This window comes from Pantherophis guttatus, chromosome 6 (genome assembly GCF_059756535.1).
Source record: "Pantherophis guttatus breed Tessera chromosome 6, ASM5975653v1, whole genome shotgun sequence".
NCBI lineage: Eukaryota > Metazoa > Chordata > Lepidosauria > Squamata > Colubridae > Pantherophis > Pantherophis guttatus.
In genome coordinates this window covers 8441783-8465039 of record NC_142068.1, presented here as the reverse complement: position 1 = coordinate 8465039, position 23257 = coordinate 8441783, and the positions used below count along the sequence as shown (strand labels likewise).

Sequence of the window (23257 nt, the reverse complement as noted above, 5' to 3'; positions counted from 1 at the left end):
GGGGGTGGGGGGAAGGCGGAGGGGAAGTGGGTCGCCAGGCCAGCTGTTCGGGGGGGTGGTGGCTGGGGAGTGAAGGAAGGCCACAGAAGGATGTTTGGGGTTTTGGGGAGGGGGCTTCTTTCTCCTGCCCCTTCCCACCCTAGGCTGTGATGGGGACCCTTGGGGTCCCCCTGCATGGGCTTCGTCCGCTGGGGGGGAAGGGATGGAGGTAAGAGGAGGGGCTCCCTGACTCCCCCTCTTCTCCATCCCTCCAGCGTACAGACAGCTCCCCCCCACGCTTGCCTCCCCCCACCCGCCACCGGCTTGGGGGTCAGTGATGGTCTGGGGGTGGGGGGGAAAGGTGGGGGGGTGGCCCAGCCAGCCGTTTGGGGGGCTGGGGGGCTGAGGAGTGAAGGAAGGCCACAGAAGGACATTTGGGGTTTTGGGGAGGGGGCTTCTTTCTCCCGCCCCTTCCCACCCTAGGCTGTGATGGAGACCCTCGGGGGTCCCCCTGCATGGGCTTCATCCCCTGGGGAGGGGGGGAAGGGGCGTAGGTGGCAGGAGGGACTCCCCGACCCCCTCTTCTCCATCCCTCCAGCGTACAGAAAGCCCCCCCCCCACCCACACTCCCGCCCCCCCCCCCCCCCCCGCTGGGGCTGCGATCTGCAATCCATCCTCGCCTTTGTTTGCTCAAGAAATCGCCCTCCGTTCGGCTCAGCCGATGCCGGGAGCCTATAAAAACCCCGACGGGATCCGGGGCTGGTCCAGAGGGGGCGGTGATTCGCTCCGGGATCCGCGATCGCCTCCACCGAGATGAGCCTCTCGGGCTCACAGCTGCGGCCGCTGCTGCTATTGCTGCTGCCGCCCTTCGCCCTCGCGTGGCCGGGCCCGGGGTCGCCCGTGGGACCCGCCAAGACCCTCCTGCTCATCCAGCCCGAGTCGACGGAGCCGCTGCCTTCCAAAGGAGCGCAAGGTAGGGCTGCCTGGAAGAGGGAGCGAGTTTCTTCCTTCTTCCCGGACGGGATTTTTGACGCCTATGAATGAGAATAAGAAACAGAGTTTCGGAAGGGACCTCGGGAGGTCTTCTAGTCCAACCCTGATCAGACAAGAATGCCTGTCGGACGTCCATGCCGTTTTTTTATTTTTTATTTTGGTCTTTTTCCCCTTCTTCTCTTTTTTCTTTCTTTTTTTTTTTCCAAAGAAACTTTATTGAGTTTAAAAGTTTATTGAGTTTAAGAGCCTTGGTAGTACAGGGGTTTAAGGCACCCTGTTATTAAGCTGGTTATTAAGACCAACTGCCTGCATTATTGCAGGGTTCGAATCTCGCCAAGGCTCAAGGTTGACTCAGCCTTCCATCCTTTCTAAGGTAGGTGAAATGAGGACCCAGTTTGTGGGGGCAATAAGCTGACTTTGTATAAATATACACAAAAAGGATGAAGGCTATTGCTGAGCACATTGTAAGCCGCCCTGAGTCTTCGGAGAAGGGCGGCATATAAATCAAATTAAAAAAACAAACAAACATAAATATATTGACATTTCCATTAATAGAATAATTTAGAATAGAATAATTCTATTTCTATACCGCCCTTCTCCCCGAAGGGCTCAGGGCGGTGTACAGCCTATTGAAACACAAGACAACATCAGTTAAAATAGTTTAAAATTATTAAATGAATTCGGCTCAATTCAATTTTAAAACCCCAGGTTTTAACCCCTGATATCAGATGTGCAGTGGTTTTAACTGTATACAAAATATATTTCTGGTGTCATTTCAAATTACTTTTTACTTTTATTTAACACCCCTTTTTCTCTTCCTTTCATTTTATCATTCATCCATTCAGTGCCTTTTCTTTCTTTTTCCCTTCTTCTCTATCCTTCTCCCTTCCCCCTTTCCTCCTCTGTTTTTCCTCCTATTTGCTTTTTCTTTTTTTTAATTTGATTTATATGCCGCCCTTCTCCGGAGATTCAGGGCGGATTACAATGCGTTAAGCAATAGCCTTCATACTTTTGTATATTTTATACAAAGTCAGCTTATTGCCCTCACAAACCGGGTCCTCAATTTACCTACCTTAGAAAGGATGGAAGGCTGAGTCAACCTTGAGCCTGGCGAGATTCGAACTTACAGTAATTGCAGACAGCTGGTGTTAATCACGATGCTATCAGTCTGCTGAGCCACCAGGCCCCTTTTGCATTTTTTTTGCGTTTTATTTTATCAACTAATCAACGTTTTAAACAGAAAAAAAAGAAAAGAAAGAAGAGAAAAGAATACAAGATAGAATGACAGAGTTAGAAAGGACCTTGGAGGTTTTTCTAATCCAACCCCACTGGTCAGACAAGAACCCCTATCTACCATTCCAGATAAATTATCCAACCTCTTCGTAAAAACTTCCAGTGTTGGAGCATTCACAACTTCTGGAGGCAAGTCGTTCCACTGGTTAATTGTTCTCCCTGTCAGGACATTTCTCCTTCGTTCTAGGCTGGACCTCTGTTTTGATCAGTATCCATCCTTTACTCCTGGTCCTGCCTTCAGGTGTGACAGCAAAGATAAAAGGGGAGGAAAAAAAAAAGATTTGGTCCCTACAAATCTTGCTCTTGGGGAATTCCTCCTTAGTTCTAAGTTGCTTCTCTCCTTGAATGATTGCCATCCGTGGCTTCTAGTCCAGCCTTCAGATGCTTTTGGAGAATAGCTTGACCCCCTCTTTTTTGTGGCACCCCCCCCCCAAGTATGGAAGATTGCTATCGTGTCCCCCAGAGGAGATGCCTCCTCTAAGGGCGGATCCGGGTCTCTCTCTTGGCGAGTCTGGCGGGACTCGAACCGACTCCAGCTGGCTTCAACGGCCCTTGAGCACATTCCCGGTCGCTGCACTCGATCAGTTCCGTAGCCACGTCGGGGGAGGGTGAGGGGAAGGGCAGACCCGTGGGGGAACTTGGGGGGGTCACCCCCTCTCTCTCCAGGACCCCACTGGCCCTTGGAGCCCCGCCAATCTCGGAGGGGTGGTTATTATAGGTCGGTGGTCGCATGCATTGGAAGGGCGAGAACTCAGGGGTTTTTTTGTTTTTGTTTTTTTGCTTTAATTTATATGCCGCCCTTCTCCGGAGACTCAGGGCGGCTTACAATGCGTTAAGCAATAGTCTTCATACTTTTGTATGTTTATACAAAGTCAGCTTATTGCCCCCACAAACCGGGTCCTCAATTTACCTACCTTAGAAAGGATGGAAGGCTGAGTCAGCCTTGAGCCTGGTGAGATTCGAACTTGCAGTAATTGCAAGCAGCAGATGTTAATAACAGTGCTTTAGTCCACTGTACTACAGGCTCAGTAACAGTAGAGTTGGAAGGGACCTTGGAGATCATCTAGTCCAACCCCTATTCACGCAGGAGACCTGTACTAGGGAACCCCGGGAGCTGGGAACATCCCGGGAGGCAGAGATGGGGGGAGGGGAGGCGCCGGAGTGCGGGCGGGGGGGGGAGCGGCAAACCGGTGGCCGTCGGATGCAATATTGAAGGGGCTGTTACAAAGAGGAGGGAGCCCAGCGCCCACCTATTCTCCAAAGCACCGGGAGGCAGGACAAGAAATAAAGGATAGACGATCACTAAAGAGAGATCCATGAAACCTAGAAAATAAGGAGCCTGGTGGTGCAACGGACTAAACTACTGTTAAAAAGTAGCACTTAGCTGCCAGCTGCCTGCAATTACTGCGAGTTCAATTCTCACCAGGCTCAAGGTTGACTCAGCCTTCCATCCTTCCGAGGTAGGTAAAATGAGGACCCGGATTGTGGGGGCAATAAGCTGACTTTGTATATAAAAAAAGAACACTGCTGGGGGGGGGGGGCGAAAGCCCTACTAAGTAGGTATATACAAAAGTATGAAGGCTATTGCTTAAAAGCATTGTAAGATGTCCTGAGTCTCCGGAGAAGGGCGGCATATAAATCAAACAAACAAACAAATAAATAATTATTATTAATAATAATAATAATTATTAATTAAATAATTAAATAAATTTAATTATTAATTTATTTAATAATTTATTTAATAATTTATTTAATTAATTTAATTAATTAAATAATTAAAACTAATAATAAATAAATAAATAAATAGGGGAAAAATTCCTGGACAGTTTGAATATTTAATCAGTAGAACGACCTGCCACCAGAAGTTGGGGCTGCTCCAAACACTGGAGGCTTTTAAAGAAGAGATTGGACCACCGTTTAAATATCTGAAATGTATAACGGTTTCCTGCTTGAGCAGGAAAGGTTGGACTAGAAGACCTTCAAGGCCCCTTCCAACTCTTGCTATTCTGTATTCTGCTCGGCAGCGCAACCCTCTCCCGTCTTTTCCCACTCGACGGCGTGTTTCTGAACGTGTGAAGAACTCCAAGGAGGCGCGGCCGCACCTTCCGAGTTCTGTTAGATCTGCCGTTTAGGGGGAAAGGGACTCCCGAGGCAACGTTGGGACAGATTTTTGGAATTAAAGCGGGGGGTGGGGAGAGAGAGAGAGATGGATATGGGGTCCCCTTCCTTCGGTGGTTGAAATCATGTAGGTGAATACAGGTTCTCCTTCCTCCTCCCCTCATTCCCCACTTGCTTATCTTGGGTATTCCACACGTGTCAATTCTTTAGTTTCTTATTTTTTGCTTTGTTCATCGGAATGATTCTTGGTGATGTTACGTGTATCCAGAGCAAGCTCCGGCTGCAGAGATTTAACCTGTTAAATTAAACTGTCTACTGTAGACCTCACCCCATTCCTAAGAGGTCTGTAAGGGGCCTGCATAAGCGCACCAGCCTGCCTACCGTCCCTGTCCTAATGTCCCTTTTTACTCTTACTCTTTTCATGTATTCAAATTATGTTTATACTTTTACCTGTTATCTTATATATGCTTGACAAACTAAAAAATAAAAAACAATTTTCTGGGTTCACATCATCTGCTTCATCCTAGAACAGGGGTCTCCAACCTTGGCAACTTTAAGCCTGGCGGACTTCAACTCCCAGAATTCTCTTTGCTGCCCGGGGAATTCTGGGAGTTGAAGTCCGCCAGGCTTAAAGTTGCCAAGGTTGGTGACCTCTCTGTCCCAGACTAAATGGGCCAGTTTCACACTGCATTCTTTGCACAATACATAAAGTAAAGTCGTTTAGATAAATGCAGCAATGGCTAAGCCTTTAGCTCAGTGTAATGGAGGAGGGGGGCAAGAGTGGGATAAGAATAAAGAAGCAAGCAAGTTGTCTCCTTTCCAGTTTGGAACTAACTAACTATTTATTTATTTATTTATTTATTTATTTATTTATTTATTTATTTACACGTATTTATATGCCGCCCTTCTCTCAAAGGACTTGGGAAGGGATGGGATGGGATGGGAATGATGTAAGAGTGTGTGGGAAGGACCTTGAGGGGGACAGGATAAAGGCCCACAGTCTAGGCCACGGGTGTCAAACTCAAGGCCGGGGGGCTGGATCCAGCCTGCGGGGTGCTTAGTTCTGGCCCGCAGGGTCGCCCTGGAAAAACAGCAAAGGACCAGCCAGTGATGCTTCTGACAGAGAAAACGGAGCTCAGGAGCCCGTTTTCGCTGGGAGCGCTCGAGCCACCACAGGCGTCCCCGACATGAGTGACGTCAAGCTGGCCACGTCCCCTCATGAGGTCAAACACAACCCCGATGCGGCCCTCGATGAAATCGACTTTGACACCAATGTTCTAGGTCAGAGGTCCTCAAACTTGGCAGCTTTAAGACTTGTGGACTTCAACTCCCAGAATTCTCCAGCCAGCTATGCTGGCTGGAGAATTCTGGGAGTTGAAGTCCGCAAGTCTTAAAGCTGCCAAGTTTGAAGACCTCTGTTCTAGGCAATGGTATGATAAGCAGCAACTCACTCCACAGATGAGGGAAAAAAACATGGCAGCCAGTTCAATGCACTGTTTTCTGAAGCAGCTGGCTGGGGAATTCTGGGAGTTGAAGTCCGCCAGGCTTAATAAAGTTGCCAAGGTTGGAGACCCCTGTTCTGGAGCATTCAAAATTCCTTTTTCTTTGCAGGATGTTATTTCGGTGGCCGGTTCTACACCTTGGAGGATACCTGGCATCCTGATTTAGGGGAACCCTTTGGCATTATGCACTGTGTAGTGTGCACCTGCGAACCAGTAAGTGTCATTGTAGAGCCAGGTTAAAAGGCAGGTGCGGTTGAATTATTATTTTTTTTAAAATTTGATTTATATGCCGCCCTTCTCCGGAGACTCAGGGCGGCTTACAATGCGCTAAGCAATAGCCTTCATTCTTTTGTATATTTATACAAAGTCAGCTTATTGCCCCCACAAACTGGGTCCTCATTTCACCTACCTTAGAAAGGATGGAAGGCTGAGTCAACCTTGAGCCTTGGCGAGATTCGAACCAGCAGTAAATTGCAGGCAGCTGTGTTAATAACAGGGTGCTTAGACCACTGTACTATCAAGGCTCAATTAGCCAGATTTCCCAGGTTTCTGGGAAATGAGGGATTCTGATACAAGCAGTCCTTGACTTACAATAGTTCGTTTAGTGACCATTTAGAAGTTACAACGCCACTGGATAAAAAGTTGTCTGATGATCATTTTTCACACTTATGACCATTGCAGCATCTCCATGGCCATTTGATTTACATTCGGATGCTTGACAATTGGTTCATTTTTAAAAACAGTTTATACATTTTCAGTTTACATACATAAGTGCTTTGTGAATAGCGTATTGTCTGGATCCATTTGCTTACATAATAATATTTTCCCGGCTCCTAATTTCTACCTCTATTATCCAACCATTTATAAAACAAGTCTCATGTTCGAAAATATTCTGTATCTTCTTTTCCTTTTATTTTTAATGTCAATCTGTCCATTTCTGCGCAATCTAGTATTTTTTTTAAATTACATCTTCTTCCGTAGGTGTTTCCTCATTTTTCCAGTACGGTGGAAAAATAATTCTTGCAGCTGTCAAGACATGTAATATTAAATACAGTAGTGGCCAAAATTGTGGAAACCTTTTGGGAAAAGTATATATTTTTTAAAACTAGCTAATAACACCACTTTTTTTTTTTGAGAAGTACCATAAAATTATATATCAATGGAAAGATAATTTAATCAAGAATGTAATGCAATAACTTTTATGAAGGATTTACTATTAGAATAGCAGTTACGGTATAAAGAAGAAAAGAGAAGCACGTAGAAAACACGAGATATACAAAAATTATCACCATAGAAAAAACGAGATATTTTGGGAGTTGAAGTCCACAAATCTGAAAGCTGCCAAGTTTGAAGACCTCTGTTCTAGGCAATGGTATGATAAGCCAAAAATTATCACCATGTCTGTTAATACTTCGTTGGATAACCTTTAGCATGAATTACGGCCTTATAACGTCTTCCCGTGGAGTGAACCAAGTCTTTTAGTTCTGCAGCTATTCTAATGTGAAACCAAGATTGAATAATGGCTTCGATTAACTGGGTTTTATTGCTGGGTCGCTTCTGACTAACAAGTTTCTTTAGTCGGCTCCATCGATTTTCAATTGGGTTAAGGTCTGAGCTATTCCCAGGCCATTCCAGCAGTGGAATATGATTATCTTGAAACTCCCCCCAAAAAAGTGGTGTTATAAGCCATCAAATCACAAAAATACACTTTCCCCAAGGTTTCTACAATTTTGGCATTATAACATTATAGCAGCTGCAGAACTAAAAGACTTGGTTCACTCCATGGGAAGACGTTGTAAGGCTGTAATTCATGCTAAAGTTTACCCAACTATTAACCGACATGGTGATCATTTTTGTATATCACGTTTTTTCTATGTGTTTCACTTTTCTTCTTTATCCTGTAACTGCTATTCTAATAGCAAATCCTTCCTAAAAGTTATTGCATTATATCCTTGATTAAATTACCTTTCCATTGATATATAATTTTATGGTACCACTCCCCCAAAAAAGTGGTGTTATTAGCTAGTTTTAGAAAATACACTTTCCCCAAAAGGCTTCCACAATTTTGGCCACCACTGTACGTACATTTTATAAATAGAATCTTACATGGGTTCCTTTAAGGCAGTGTTTCTCAACCTTGGAAGCTTGAAGATGGGTGGACTTCAACTCCCAGAATCCCCCAGCCAGCAGCACTGGCTGGGGGATTCTGGGAGTTGAAGTCCACCCATCTTCAAGCTACCAAGGTTGAGAAACACTGCTTTAAGGATTGGTGCTAACAGCAAGTAGCCCTCAACTTACAACCTGGTGACCGAAGTTATAACGGAACTAAAAAAAGGGATTTACAACCGTTTTTCACACTTAAAAAACATTAGAGCATCCCATGGTCATGTGATCAAAATTCAGCTGCTTGGCAACTAACTGGTTCCTATTTATGACAGTTGCAATGTCCTGGGGCCATGCGAGCAACATTTCATCACCAAAATTTCCGTTGCTAAGTAAAGACGGTTGTTAAGTGCGTTTTTCCTCATTTTACAATCTTTCTCGTCACAGCTGCCAAGTGAATCGCTGCAGCTGATAAGCAAGTAACAGTGTTTTTAAGTGAATCTGTTTTTTCCCATTGAGTTTGCGTGTCAGATGGTCGTAAAAAGGGACCACATGACACACATGCATCCGTCGTAAATGTGAGTCAGTTGCCAAACATCCGACTTTTGATCAGATGACTATGGGGGAATGCTGCAATTCTCAAGACGTAAGTGTGAAATATGGTCATAAGTCACTTTTTTCAGTGCCGTGGTAACTTCAGACACTGAATGAACAGTTGTATGTCGAGGATTATCTGTCGTATGTTGAGGATTATCTCTCCTTTGTATATCGAGAACAATTCAAAATTGCTTCCTTCCACACTTTGAAGGAATAGGATTTGGAAGACCAGTGTGAAAATAATTTAATGGATCTATTTGGCTGCCAAAAGTTGATGCCCACATTCATAAATCAGGCAAAATATGGATGATAAGTAATTGTAGCATTCAATGCAAAACGACAGGGGGATTTGGCCTGGGTGGGAAGGTGCTGCATCGTCTCTAATAAAACACAAAAGTGCTACGGATTCATCCAAAATTGGAATATAATCTATTGTAAGAATTTTCTATTTTTTTTTTTCTCCTCCTCCAGCAGAGGAATCGGAGAGGGAAACCGGCTGGCAAAGTCAGCTGTAAGAACATTAAGCATAGCTGCCCCAAACTTCCTTGTGCTGATGCTATTGTGCTTCCAGGACAATGTTGCAAATCCTGCCCCAAAGGTAAGTCAATTACAGATTGTTGTTGTTGTTGTTAGTTGTGAAGTTGTGTCCGACCAATTGCGACCCCATGGACAACCTTCCTCCAGGCCTTCCTGTCTTCTACCATCCTCTGGAGTCCATTTAAGCTCATGCCGACTGCTTCAGTGACTCCATCCAGCCACCTCGTTCTCTGCCGTCCCCTTCTTCTTTTGCCCTCAGTCTTTCCCAGCATTAGGCTCTTCTCCAGGGAGTCCTTCCTTCTCATTAGGTGGCCAAAGTATTGGAGTTTCATCTTCAGGATCTGGCCTTCTAAAGAGCAGTCAGGGTTGATCTTCTCTAGGACTGACCGGTTTGATGGCCTTGCAGTCCAAGGGACTCGCAGGAGTCTTCTCCAGCCACCAGAGTTCAAAGGCCTCAATTCTTTGGTGCTCAGCCTTCCTTATGGTCCAACTTTCACAGCCATGCATTGCAACTGGGAAAACCATCGCCTTGACTATACGCACTTTTGTTGGCAGGGTGATGTCTCTGCTTTTTAGTATGCTGTCTAGATTTGCCATGGCTTTCCTCCCCAGGAGCAAGCATCTTTTAATTTCTGGGCTGCAATCCCCATCTGCGGTGATCTTGGAGCCCAGGAAAATAAAATTTGTCACTACCTCTATTTCTTCCCCATCTATTTGCCAGGAATTGAGAGGGCCGGATGCCATGATCTTAGTTTTCTTAGTTTACAGTGGTGATCCTCACTTAACGGATGGCCTTATTTTGTGACCATTCAAAGCACTGTGCCCTAAAGAGTCGGACAAGGGAAACCTTTACCTTTATTATAGTTCCGAGTTTCCAACCACTTGGAACTGAGGAACAAAGCTCTACCGCCTCTGTGCCCAGCCTGAGCCCCTCTATCTGAGCCTAGTGGTAAGAGCTGCATCCCTTCCACCATCTTACCATCTCTGCCCCTGCGCCTGGTCCATCTGACGCCAGTTTCTTCGGCAGGGATTCATGAGGACTAGAAGCTTTCTCTTTACTAACTCTGTGTTGCCAGCTAAACTAGAAAGAGGAAAATAAAATGAAAGAGACGAAGAAGTAAGCTTTGTTAAAGCTAACCATGGCATGGCATGTTGGGTGAATTCACCCACCAAGTCTGACCTGGTTAAGCATGCTGTGTGAACCCAGCCATCAGCTCTACTCTTTGTTTCATTCTAATTGCCAAGTCCCTACACTCTTTCTTTCTTTCTTTCTTTCTTTCTTTCTTTCTTTCTTTCTTTCTTTCTTTCTTTCTTTCTTTCTTTCTTTCTTTCTTTCTTTCTTCGATTAATATGCTGCCCTTCTCTGGAGACTCAGGGCGGCTTACAATGCGTTAAGCAATAGCCTTCATACTTTTGTATATACCGGCTTAGTAGGGCTTTCGCCCCCCCCCATCCCCCAAGCGGTGTTCTTTTTTATACGAAGTCAGCTTATTGCCCCCACAATCCGGGTCCTCATTTTACCTATCTGGAAAGGATAGAAGGCTGAGTCAACCTTGAGCCTGGTGAGATTTGAACTTGCAGTAATTGCAGGCAGCTGGTGTTACTTAACGGTGCTTTAGTCTGCTGCGCCACCAAGGCTCTTCTTTCTTTCTTTCTTTCTTTCTTTCTTTCTTTCTTTCTTTCTTTCTTTCTTTCTTCCTTCCTTCCTTCCTTCCTTCCTTCCTTCCTTCCTTCCTTTCCTTTCCTTTCCTTTTTCTCTTTCTTTCTTTCCTTTCGTTTTTCTCTTTCTTTCTTTCCTTTCCTTTTTCTCTTTCTTTCCTTTCTTCTTTCTTTCCTTCTTTCTTTCTTTCCTTCCTTCCTTCCTTTCTTTCTTTTTTCTTCCTTCCTTCCTTCCTTCCTTCCTTTCTTTCTCTTTTGGCAGAGAAAGAATGAAATGGAGTTCTTGGAACCATAGGCACCCTTACATGCTCACACACACACACACACACACACACACACACACACACGTATGTTCTCTTGGCAGGCTTAGCCTACAGAAGATTTCCTAGAACAGTCTGTCCCCCTGGTCCCCCCCGCCACGTCCTTCTCTCCCTCTGTCGGTTGCCTCTTTTCCCGTCTCAACGCCGATGTTGAGCGCACGCGGGCTTTGCATCAGATGGCAGACAGGAGGCATCCAGTAGGGCAGATGTGTGTAACCTCCCTCTCTTGTTTATTTGGTGTGTTGATTTTCGGTGCCCTGCTTTTCCCTTGTATAGTCTATGCTCCCCATTTGTTTAGCTTTCCCGAGGTGACTAAGAAGGCGAATGTGTTTATCGCCATAACTCCCTGCACACACCTGCCCTTGTCTGCTCCCAACAGCTGGACAGAGCCAATGTTTGGACACAAGGAAGTTGTCTGGAGCCATCTGGGTACCATGAGTAAAGGGCTAGGAGTTCCAGTAGTCCATGGCCTGCACAGACGGCCTATGCTGTGGAGATTCTCAATCATCCAGGTTCACACTTGTCCCAAATGTTTTTTTTTTTCCAAAAGGCAACTAGACTTTCTTGGGTTTTTTTGTGGGGGAAAATATTTTGCTTCTGATGAGAAGCCAAAATCAAGAAGCTTCTTGGAGGAGAAGCCAAAAAAAAAAAAAGCCAACACAGTTCTAGGCTGCATCAACAGAGGGATAGAATCAAAATCAGGTGAAGTGTTAATACCACTTTATAAAATTATAAGAGCCTTGGTAGTACAGTGGTCTAAAGCACCCTGTTATTAAGACCAACTGCCTGCAATTACTGCAGGTTCGAATCTCGCCAGGCTCAAGGTTGACTCAGCCTTCCATCCTTTCTAAGGTAAGTAAATTGAGGACCCAGACTGTGGGGGCAATAAGCTGACTTTGTATAAAAATATACAAAAGGATGAAGGCTATTGCTTAACGCATTGTAAGCCGCCCTAAGTCTCTGGAGAAGGGCGGCATATAAATCAAATTAAAAAAAAAATACCCTGATGAGACCACACCTGGAATATTGCATCTAGTTTTGGTCGCCGCCATGTACAAAAAAAAAAAAGATGTTTGACATTTGTTTAGCGACTATTTCAAGTTGCAACAGCATTGAAAACAATGACTTGTTTCTCACACTTACGACCGTTGCAGCAGCCCCCGTGGTCACAACGTGATCAAAATTTGGATGCTGTGTATTTATGACGGTTGCGGTGTCCCGGGGTCACATGATCACTTTTTGCCACCTTGAATAACAGATTTGGAAGGGACCTTGGAGGTCTTCTAGTCCAACCAGTGGTAGGTTGCTTCCGGTTCTGTCCGGTTCCTTAGAACCGGTAGTAAAAGTGGCAGGAGGCTCCGCCCACCCACCCGGACGTCATCATTGACGATCTGTGCATGCGGAGAAGCGCAAGCGCGCGATCCCGTTGTGAACCAGTAGTAAAGGTAAGTAGAACCCAACCCCCTGCTCAAGCAAGAGATCCTGTCCCATTCCGGATAAATGGTTCTCCAATTTTTTCTTAAAAGCCTCCAGTGATGGAGCACCAGGTTGAATTCCAAAGGAGATGCCTTATCTAGAATAGACTAGAACTGTGATGGCAAACCTATGGCACGCGTGCCACAGGTGGCACGCGGAGCCATATCTTTGGGCACACGAGCATTGCCATAGCTCAGCTCCAGCGTGCACGCATGCACCGGCCAGCTGATTTTTGGGCCTTATGGGCCCACTGGAAGTCGGGAAACAGGGTGTTTCCGGCCTCCCAGGGGGGGGGGGTGTCGCGCGCTCAAGACTTTCTTATTTTATCAAGCTGGCCTGGCCTAAATCTTCTCCCCTTTTAAAATGTAAATTTTAATTTGTTTTTAAATTATGTAGGGCGGTATAGAAATCCAATAAAATAAATAAATAGATAGATAGATAGATAGATAGATAGATAGATAGATAGATAGGGCTGTTTTTGTCCTCCCCAAGCTCCTAGAAAGGCTCTGGAGCCTGGGGAGGGCGAAAAACGGGCCTACCGGGTCCACCGGTAACCTTTTTGCCATCATATGCCAAAAGCGGGGGGAGTGCGGAGGGGTTGCACACGCGGGGCGCGGGGGGGGCATTGAATTATGGGTGTGGGCATGGCACGCGCAACCCCCCCATGCTCCCCCTGCTTTTGGCACGCGACGGCAAAAAGGTTAGCCATCACTGGACTAGAACCTTCTGACAAGCAGTGCGGAAGCCAGATTCTGACTTAACTACCATCTGACTAACTTAACAAATGGCAAGGAAAAGTCGTAAAATGGGGGAAGAAGGGGAAACTCACTTCGCTTCTGTCTCGTTTAGCGACAGAAAATTAGGGCTGAGTTGTGATCGAGACCTACGTGTATAAAGAAAAATAATCACGAGCTGAATCAAATATGCCACATCTGTATCGGAGTAGGGACAGTGCTCTCTCTCTCTTTCCACCCCGGCTCAGAATCCTCCGTTACTTTGCTGACACGGCAAAATAACCCGCAGTTTGTTTTTTAACATGTTGATTTCAAGTTTGGGGTATTTGGTTTGGGAATTAACGAGGGAACCGGAGTGAAAGCGAGACTTTGTCCTGTCGTGGCCAGAAGGCTGAAGCCTGTGGCCTGTGGCCTCGCCCAGCCGTTTACAAAATGCCACCCAAACCTGCGTTTGAAAACCATAAATAAAGAAAGCACATTTGGGCAGCGTTAATCATTTATTTATTTATTTATTGGTTCGATTTATATGCCGCCCTTCTCCGGAGACTCAGGGTGACTTACAATGCGTTAAGCAATAGCCTTCATACTTTTGTATATACCTGCTTAGTAGGGCTTTCGGGCCCCCCCTAAGCGGTGTTCTTTTTTATACAAAGTCAGCTTATTGCCCCCACAATCCGGGTCCTCATTTTACCTCCCTTAGAAAGGATGGAAGGCTGAGTCAACCTTGAGCCTGGTGAGATTCGAACTTGCAGTAATTGCAGGCAGCTGGTGCTAGTTAACAGCACTTTAGTCTGCTGTGCCACCAAGGCTCTTTATCATCGCAGGGGGATGCCCATAAATTCTTCCGTTCCTGTCCCATGTGGGATTCTCCCTCCTGACGCCGCTCTGTTTGAAATGAGGGGAGATTCCAGGTACCCTTCCAATGGAAACCCCCTTTTCTGCCTCTTTCCACACAGATGTTGGGGGCAATTCAATTCTAGAGTTGGCCCCATATACCAGACCCCAAAGCATCTTTATTCTCTGTCCGGCACACGTGTAACTGTGTGAAGAAGGATGTTGGTCTTTATTTTGAAAGAGAAAATCACTTGTGGATGTCAGGAGCTGTCAGTTTTTATTCACTGCATCTGGTTTTGGCCACCACAATTTAAAAAATGACATGGAGACTCTAGAAAGAGTGCAGAGAAGAGCAACTAAGATGATTAGAGGACTGGAGGCTAAAACATAGGAAGAACGGTTGCAGGAACTGGGTATGTCTAGTTTGATGAAGAGAAGGACTAGGGGAGACATGATAGGAGTCTTCCAATATCTCAGGGGCTACCACAAAGAAGAGGGAGTCAAACTATTCTCCAAAGCACCTGAGGGTAGAACAATAAGCAATGGGTGGAAACTAATCAAGGAGAGAAGCAACTTAGAACTAAGGAGAAATTTCCTGACAGTTGGAAGAATTAATTAGTGGAACAACTTGCCTGCAGAAATTGTGAGTGCTGCAACACTGGAGGTTTTTAAGAAGAGATTGGACAGCTGTTTGTCTGAAATGGTATATAGGGTTTCTTGTCTGACCAGTGGCTTGGATTACAAAAACTCCAAGGTCCTTAACTCTGTCGTTCTATCTTGTATTCTTTTCTTTCTCTTCTTTTTTTTCTGTTTAAAGTTTTTATTAGTTTATAAAATGAAATGCAAAAATGCAAAAGCAAATAGTAGGAAAAACAGAAATAGAATAACAAAGTTGGAAGGGATCTTGGAGGTCTTCTAGTCCAACCCCCTGCCCAGGCAGGAAACCCTACACCACTTCTTCTCTCCTTGATTAGTTTCCACCCATTGCTTCTTGTTCTGCCCTCAGGTGCTTTGAAGAATAGTTTGACTCCTTATAAGAGAGGAAAGGGGGAAGGGAGGAAATAGGGGGAAAATAAGGGAAATAGGGGGAAAATAGGGGAGGAAAGGGGGAAGGGAGAAGTGTAGAGAAGAAGGGGAAAAGAAAGAAAAGGCATTGACGTCCAACTCCCTCTGGTGCCATAGAATAAGACAGTAACATCAAACCATAACTTTTTTACTTTTACATCATAATGTAAACGAGCCATTTGTATAACGACAAATCTATCTAATCACTAAAAACCCAAATCAACGTTCCATTTTTTTCCCCCCACCTGAAGCACAAAGTCCAGAAACGGTTTCCAAATAGAAACAAAAATACTTGTGTGGGTTTTTTTTTTTTTAAGATCAAAGCAGTCAATTTAGCCATCTCTGCTAACTCCATCAGCTTTTGCAGCCATTCTTCTGTCCGTTTTCGTACATAAAGTCGTCTTGCTGCCATGAATATATATATCATCAAATTTTTGTCCCCAAATCTTTTTTTCCCATTAAAACCAACATAAAAGTTCTTTTCTCTTCTTGTGTCCCATGGTTCAAGTCCTGTTTTACTCATTTAACCCCTGTAGTGATCCACTTAACAATTGTGGCAGGAAAGGTTGTACAATGGGGCAAAATTCACTTAACAAATGTCTCACTGAGCAACATAAATGGGGGGGGGCACTCAATTATGGTCGTAAGCAGAGGTGAGTTTCAGCAGGTTCTGACCAGTTCTGGAGAACCGGTAGCGGAAATTTTGAGTAGTTCGGAGAACCGGTAAATACCACCTCTGAATGGCCCCGCCCCCATCTATTCTCTGCCTCCTGAGTCCCAGCTGATCGGGAGGAAATGGGGATTTTGCTGTAATCTTCCCCTGGATTGGGGAGGGAATGGAGTTTTTGCAGTATCCTTCCCCTGCCATGCCCACCAAGCCACACCCACCAAGCCACACCCAATCCACCAAGCCACGCCCACAGAACCGGTAATAAAAAAATTTGAAACCCAGCACTGGTCGTAAGTCGAAGACTACCTGAATATGGATTGGCTCTTAATTTTTGACACTTCAAATCTCTTCCTGTTCCCCTTCATGCAGCCCCCGCCTACATCGCGGAGAAGAGATCTGAGCAGCTGTTGGACAAGATGGAATACTCCCAGGAGAAAGAAGACGGCTTACACAGGAACTACAACGATCGGGCCTACTTCAGTTCTCAGGACTTGATCCGAGATGACAGCCAGATAGGTATGAGTGAGGTGGTGCCCAGGTCCCGATTCCAGGCTGCGTGTTTTTGTGTGTAATCACAGGATGTAGTGTTACAGAGTTTTATCTTCCAGAGATATTTAGTATATTTTATTTTTATTTTATTTTATTAAATTTCTATGCCGCCCTTCTCCCGAAGGACTCAGGGCGGTGAACAGCCAAAAGATAAAACACAGAAATACAAAATTTAAAATAGATTAAAACAGATTAAACAATTTGGCTAAATTTTAAAATATCCCATAATTAAACAAATTAAAATTAGTATTTAAAATTTAAATTTTAAAATTTTAAAAGGGAGAAGATTTAGGCCAGGCCAGCTTGATGAAATAAAAACGTTTTAAGCGCGCGACGGAAGGTGCGCAGATCCGGGATTCTCCGTATCTCCGGGGGGAGCTCGTTCCAGATCGTAGGTGCCCCCACAGAGAAGGCTCTCCCCCTAGGGGCCGCCAGTCGACATTGTTTGGTCGACGGCCAAAGTATAGGCCAGGTGTCTGCAACCTGCGGCTCCAGAGCCACATGCGGCTCCTTGGGCCCTCTGCTGTGGCTCCCTGTTGGAAGATCCCACCACTGGCTGGCCCCACCCCTTGCCTCCCAGGCACTCTTCGCCTAGCCTGAGGAGGTAAGGGCAATGGCGGGGGATGGAGAAGGGGGATGGAGAAGCGGCCAGGGCAGAGACAGAGAGATACAGAGAGAGGGGGAGAGAGAGAGACATAGAGAGATACAGAGAGAGAGGGAGAGCAGGGGAGAGAGGGAAGGAGGGGAGAGAGAGATACGTCAAAAGGATTTTGTGGTTCCCGGTGTTTTTTAACAACTGGTTCTCTGCCCTAATGACCGGCTGGTTAGGTGTGGCTAGGAGTCATGTGACCGGTGGAAGTGAGTGACATTGAGTTGGCCACGCCCACCCAGGTTTTGTGGCTCCCGGTGTTCTCTTTTCTGTGGGAAACGGGTCCAAATGGCTCTTTGAGTGTTTAAGGTTGCAGACCCCTGGTATAGGCAGTCCTGGACTTACAACAGGATGTTTAGTGACCGTTCGAAGTTACAACGGCCCTTGAAAAAGTGACTTATGACCATGAGCTGTGGTGGCGCAGTGGTTAGAATGCAGTATTGCAGGCTAATTCAACTCACTGCCAGCAGTTCGAATCTCATCAGCTCAGGGTTGACTCAGCCTTTCATCCTTCCGAGGTCGGTAAAATGAGGACCCAGATTGTTGGGGGTAAATACGCTGACTCTGTAAACCGCTTAGAGAGGGCTGTAAAAGCACTGTGAAGCAGTATATAAGTCTAAGTGCTATTGTTAATGCTATTTTTCACACTTATGACCATTGCAGCATCCCCGTGGTCATGTGATTTAAATTCGGATCCTTGGCAATTGGTACATATGTATGCAGTGTCCTGGCATCATTTAATCCCCTTTTGTGACCTCTGGACAAGCAAAGTCAATGGGGAAGCCGGATTCCCTTACCCAACCGTGTTGCTAACTTAATGACTGCAGGGATTCACTTCATAACACTGGCAAGACAAGTCATAAAACGAGGCAAAACTCACGTAACCAATTTCTCGCTCGGCAATATAAATTTTGGACTCAATTCTGGTCGTACGTCGAGGATGTACCTGCATGCATTTCATTTCAGGCTGCATGAAATGAAATGCATATTGCAGGTCGCCTCTGCCCACAGCCAGGAGTTTGATCCTAACTGGCTCAAGGTTGACTTGGCCTTCCATCCTTCCGAGCAGTGGTGGGTTGCCCCCGGTTCGTACTGGTTCTATAGAACTGGTAGTAAAACCGACGGGAGGCTCTGCCCACCGACCCCGACGTCATCAAAACGCTTCTGCGCATGCTCAGAAGAGCACACACGTGCGGCCTCGCTGCGAACCGGTAGTAAAGGTAAGTAGTAAGATTTTGGTTACCACCTTTAAAGCGCTCCATGGCTTAGGACCTGGGTACTTGCGGGACCGCCTACTACCACCAATAGCCTCCCACCGGCCGGTACGCTCCCATAGAGAGGGGCTCCTCCGGGTGCCATCAGCCAAACAATGCCGACTGGCGGCCCCCAGGGGGAGAGCCTTCTCTGTGGGAGCACCTACTATCTGGAACGAGCTCCCCCCAGTAATACGGAGGATCCCGGATCTGCGCACCTTCCGTCGCGCTTTAAAGACCTTACTATTTCACCAGGCGGGCCTGGCCTAATTTTCTCCCTCTTTTATAAAAGATTTTTAATTTTCAAATATCTTTTAGTATTTTATACATTCAATTTTAAATTGGTTTTAAAAGTTTGGGGTTTTAAATTTGTCGGGGCCAAAATTATTTAATTTGATTTTATTCTACTTTTAAATTTTGTATGTATGTGTTTTATTGTTTGGCTGTGCACCGCCCTGAGTCCTTCGGGAGTAGGGCGGTATAGAAATCAAATCAAATCAAATAAATAAAATAAATAAATAAAAGATTGTTGGGGGCAATATGCTGACTCTGTAAACCGCTTAGAGAGGGCTGTAAAAGCACTGTGAAGCGGTATATAAGTCTAAGTGCTACTGCTACTGCTACTGCTATTGCATTTTGGCAAAACCATGGGATGCCGTACATGGCTGTACTTGCAGTCCGTTTGCCGAGCATCTAAAGTACAGGTAGTCCTTGACTTACGACAGTTCATTTAGTGACCGTTTGAAGTTGCGGCGGCACCGAAAATAGTGACTTATGACCATTTTTCACACCTATGACCGCTGCAGCATCTCCCCATGATTTAAAATTCGGGTGATTGACCACTAACTCATATTTATGACGGGAGCAGTCTCCTGGGGGGGTCATATGAGCCCCTTTTGCGACCTTCTAACAAGCCAAGTCAAGTCACTTAATAAGCGTGTTCCTAATTCAACAACTACATCGATTCGCTTAACGAATGTGGTGAGAAAAGTCGTAAAATGGGGCAAAATTCACTTAACACTTTTCTCGCTTAGCAACATCAGGTTTGGACTTAATTGTGGACGTAAATTGAGGACTGCCTATACAGTCACGTAACCACGAGAACCCTCCCTCTGTCGGAATTTCAAAATCTGGATTGCAACTACTCCCTTATAACTTTTGAATTATCGCTATATGACCAGTCGTAAGTCAAGGACTCCCTGTATTTCAATAATAAATAAATGAATTTATTTCCAGGTTGCGTGCAATGTAAGATCACGCAAGCTTCTCTTTTTTGCTCCTCAGATTTTGTGGCATTGCTGATCGGGGGCTCAGATCCGAGGGCGGCTGCCACCAGTGCGGTGGCGAAAGCCAGATTCACTCTCACACACTTGCATCTGATCTTCTCCATCAACTATGAAAGGTGGGTGAGCCTCAATCGTGTCTCCATCTGATGTCTTAGTGGACAACCAGCTAAATACGAGCCAACAGTGTGCGGCGGCAGACAAAAAAGCCAATGCAATCCTAAATTGCGTTAACAGAGGGATACAATCAGAGGTGAAATGCTACCGGTTCAGGCCGGTTCTCCCAAACCGGCATTTCCAATGATCAGCTGGGCGACGATCAGCTGTGACATGCAATGTATATTAGCTAGAATCGTCAGATTTTCTAGCTAATCTAAATCGCGCGGCACGGTGGATTCCCCCCCCCTCGCTGTTCTACTTACCTTTGCAGACTTGGAAGGCTTCAAAATGTTCCTTTTTTAGCACTGCACGGGCGCGCCTCAGGTGCGCATGCGTGCAAAGTGTGCATGCATGCGGAAAGCGCGCGCTCAGTAGCAGACTCACAGAACCGGTAGCAGACTTCAGAGGATTTCACCACTGGATACAATCAAGATCAAGTGAGGTACTAATACCCAGTGGTGAAATGTAAAATTTGTTACTACCGGTTCTGTGGGCGTGGCTTGGTGGCGGTAGGGTAATGTGACTGGGTGGGCGTGGCCAACTTTTTTTTTTTTTTACTTTTACTTTTAAAAGCATTTTTTCGGCCAAAGAAAAAATGCTTTTAAAAGTAAAAAAAAAAGTTCGCACAGCTCAGCTGGGCATTGGGGGGGCAGGGATTTTTGCTACCAGTTCTCCGAACCACCCGCTGCCATTGCTACTGGATTGGGCGATCCGGTCCAAACCGGGAGCGTTTCACCCTGGAGTAAGAATTTCCCATAAGAGGCCAGACTCAACCAGTGACGTTCAAGACAAACCAAAGAATCGTAAAATGCATGTGTTGGAAGGGACTTCAGAGGTAATCTAGTTGAACCCTCTGGGTCAGTGTAGGGATCTCCATGAGGATCCATGAACGGTGTCCACCCAGCTCTGGTTTTAACAACTTCAGCAAGGGAGAAGCCATCCATGGGATGTCCAACCTTGGTAACTTTAAGACCTCAACTGCCAAAATTCCCCAGCTGGCCATACTTGGCAGAATACATGAACTTATCCATGTATATAAAAGCCAAATACCATTCACTCACCACGAAATCTCCAGAACCGTAAAACCTACAAACTTGAAATTTGGCACGTATGTTCCTCATGGCTTCTAGGTGCTCGCTAAGAAAGGATTTTTTGAAATGACCATCAGATCATTAGTATTTCATTTACAGTATTATATATTCACACGCTCTGATGCTAAGGAGTTAGATGTTCTACTCCCCCTCCCCATCTGAAAAGAACTCTGTTCCAACTGCCAGTTGCCTTATATTAACATGCTCTGATGCTACCCCTTCGCTAAACTGGACGTGGGCCTGGCCAGCATGTGACTCATCCGGGTTGGGACATTCTACTCCCCCTCCCCCTCTTTTCTAACTGCCAGTTGCCTTATATTAACACGCTCTGATGCTACAGAGTTACCCATTCTACATTAAGTGTCAGACTTCTAAGTGTCAATTTATCAAGCCCAATCACATAGTTTCTTAGCGAAGCACCCAGCTAGTCCATGATAAGATAAATGCCAAACTCTTCCTTGGGTTTCAGTACAGCTACTATCCAGAGGTGGGTTTCAGCAGGTTCTGACCAGTTCTGGAGAACCGGTAGCAGAAATTTTGAATAGTTCGGAGAATCGGTAAATACTACCTCTGACTGATCCCGCCCCCATCTATTCTCTGCATCCTGAGTCGCAACTGATCGGAAGGAAATGGGGATTTTGCAGCAACCTTCCCCTGCCATGCCCACCAAGCCACGCCCACCAAGCCATGCCACTCCCACCAAGCCACACCCACAGAACCGGTAGTAAAAAAAATTTGAAACCCACCACTGCTACTATCCTCTCCACATCCCTTTCTTCGCCCTTGTACTCTGTAGTCCGTTTATGATAAGCAGCTGGTATTTCTCCAGTCACTTTACGAAACACCAGGCACCGGGGAATTCTAGCTTGGCTTTGCACCGGATTCATCCCTGGTCCAAAGCTCTCTCACGCAGTTAGGATGACGGAATACAATTTGGCAAGCCAGGAGGGAGGAGCGAGGGGAACGGAGAGGTTCATGGTCCCACGAACAGTTTGGAGGCTTTATCGTCCCACCCTCTGCATACTCAAGTCTTTCTCCAAATAAAATGGGGTGTTTTTTGGTGGAGCTTTCTCTATCTGTCTTGTGCATGGCTGGGGAAGCAGAAGGAGAGAGGGGGGGAGTACCGATGTTGATTGATTACCCTTCCCTCCTGCAATTGCAAAATCTGCTTGCTGCATGAACTGCGAGGCACCCAGCCCCTTCGGTGAAAGGACACCTCCCCCCTCTCCTCTGTTTTTTTCCAACCCTTTGCATAGCCGAGAGATGAGTAATTTCCAAATGTGTGCTCTGATTCCCCCAAAACAGCCTTCGTGGTTGTTATGATTCCCGGCAAGGCCAAAAGCATGACAGCTTCTCAACCCTGGAGAAGCCAAGATGCTCCCTCTGCCTTTGGGGGGGGGGGGAGGAAGGGGGGATGGGAGGGAGAGAAGCGTGGAAAGGAATTGTTTTTGGCTGCCAAAAGCACCGTTTCCTTTATTTATGTAAAGATTTGCAAGGGGTGGGGGGTTGGTGAGCACGAGGGAGGGCTGTTTGTTCTTAACTTTTTTTTTTTAGCAGCAAATTGGGCCTCTCTGAAAGTGCACCCTTTTTTTTATTATAACCCTGTTTCCCCGAAAATAAGACCCAGCCAGAAAATAAGCCCTAGCATGATTTTTCAGGATGCTCTTAATATAAGCCCTACCCCCAAAATAAGCCCCAGTTAAGATTGTCAGCCAGATGGGTGCATTTAGTACTGTATTTCCCCCCCCCCAAATAAGACCTAACCAGAAAAGAAGCCCTAATGCGTCTTTTGGAGTAAAAATTAATATAAGACCTGGTCTTATTTTCGGAGAAACACGGTATTGATAAAATTGCTTTTATTTCAAAGCGAGATGGGAAGTCACCGTGAAAATTCAGTGTCCCGCTGAATATTTTTGAAAAGAAGCTTTACAAAATTAACTTTGGTGAACGACAGTATAACTGCAGTTGGGACCAACATTTCCATCGCTAAGTAGGTGGTTGGTTGTTAAGGGAGGGCCATGCCCAATGTTATGACCATTTTTGCCAAGGTCGTTAAGCGTTAAGTATTATATATTCACACGCTCTGATGCTAAGGAGTTAGATGTTCTACTCCCCCTCCCCACCTGAAAAGAACTCTGTTCCAACTGCCAGTTGCCAGTTGCCTTATATTAAGGCATCACCTCATTGTTAAGCAAATCTGGCTTCCCCCATTGATTTAGCTTATCCGAAGCCCCTGGGAAATTGGTAAATGCTGGTCACATGCCCTCAGGAACCTACAACGGTTGTAACTACATGCCGGTTGCTGAGGGCCCAAATTTTGATCACGTGACTGTGGGTTTGCTGCAACGGTCATAATGGCGAGGACTGATAATAAGCCACTGTTTTCCATACTG

General features: G+C 45.7%; 1 protein-coding gene across 1 annotated transcript in view; it reads left to right on the top strand.

The window, feature by feature from the left end:
- The first annotated feature begins 567 nt into the window (after window positions 1–567).
- Window positions 568–23257, top strand: part of CHRD (chordin) — a 66462-nt gene continuing 43772 nt past the window's right edge. The window contains exons 1-5 of the mRNA XM_087872479.1: window positions 568–952; window positions 5995–6098; window positions 9057–9183; window positions 16250–16396; window positions 19616–19733. Of these exons, the coding sequence (XP_087728605.1) occupies window positions 793–952; window positions 5995–6098; window positions 9057–9183; window positions 16250–16396; window positions 19616–19733 (656 nt within the window). The 5' untranslated portion in view covers window positions 568–792. The remainder of the gene's footprint in view (window positions 953–5994; window positions 6099–9056; window positions 9184–16249; window positions 16397–19615; window positions 19734–23257) is intronic.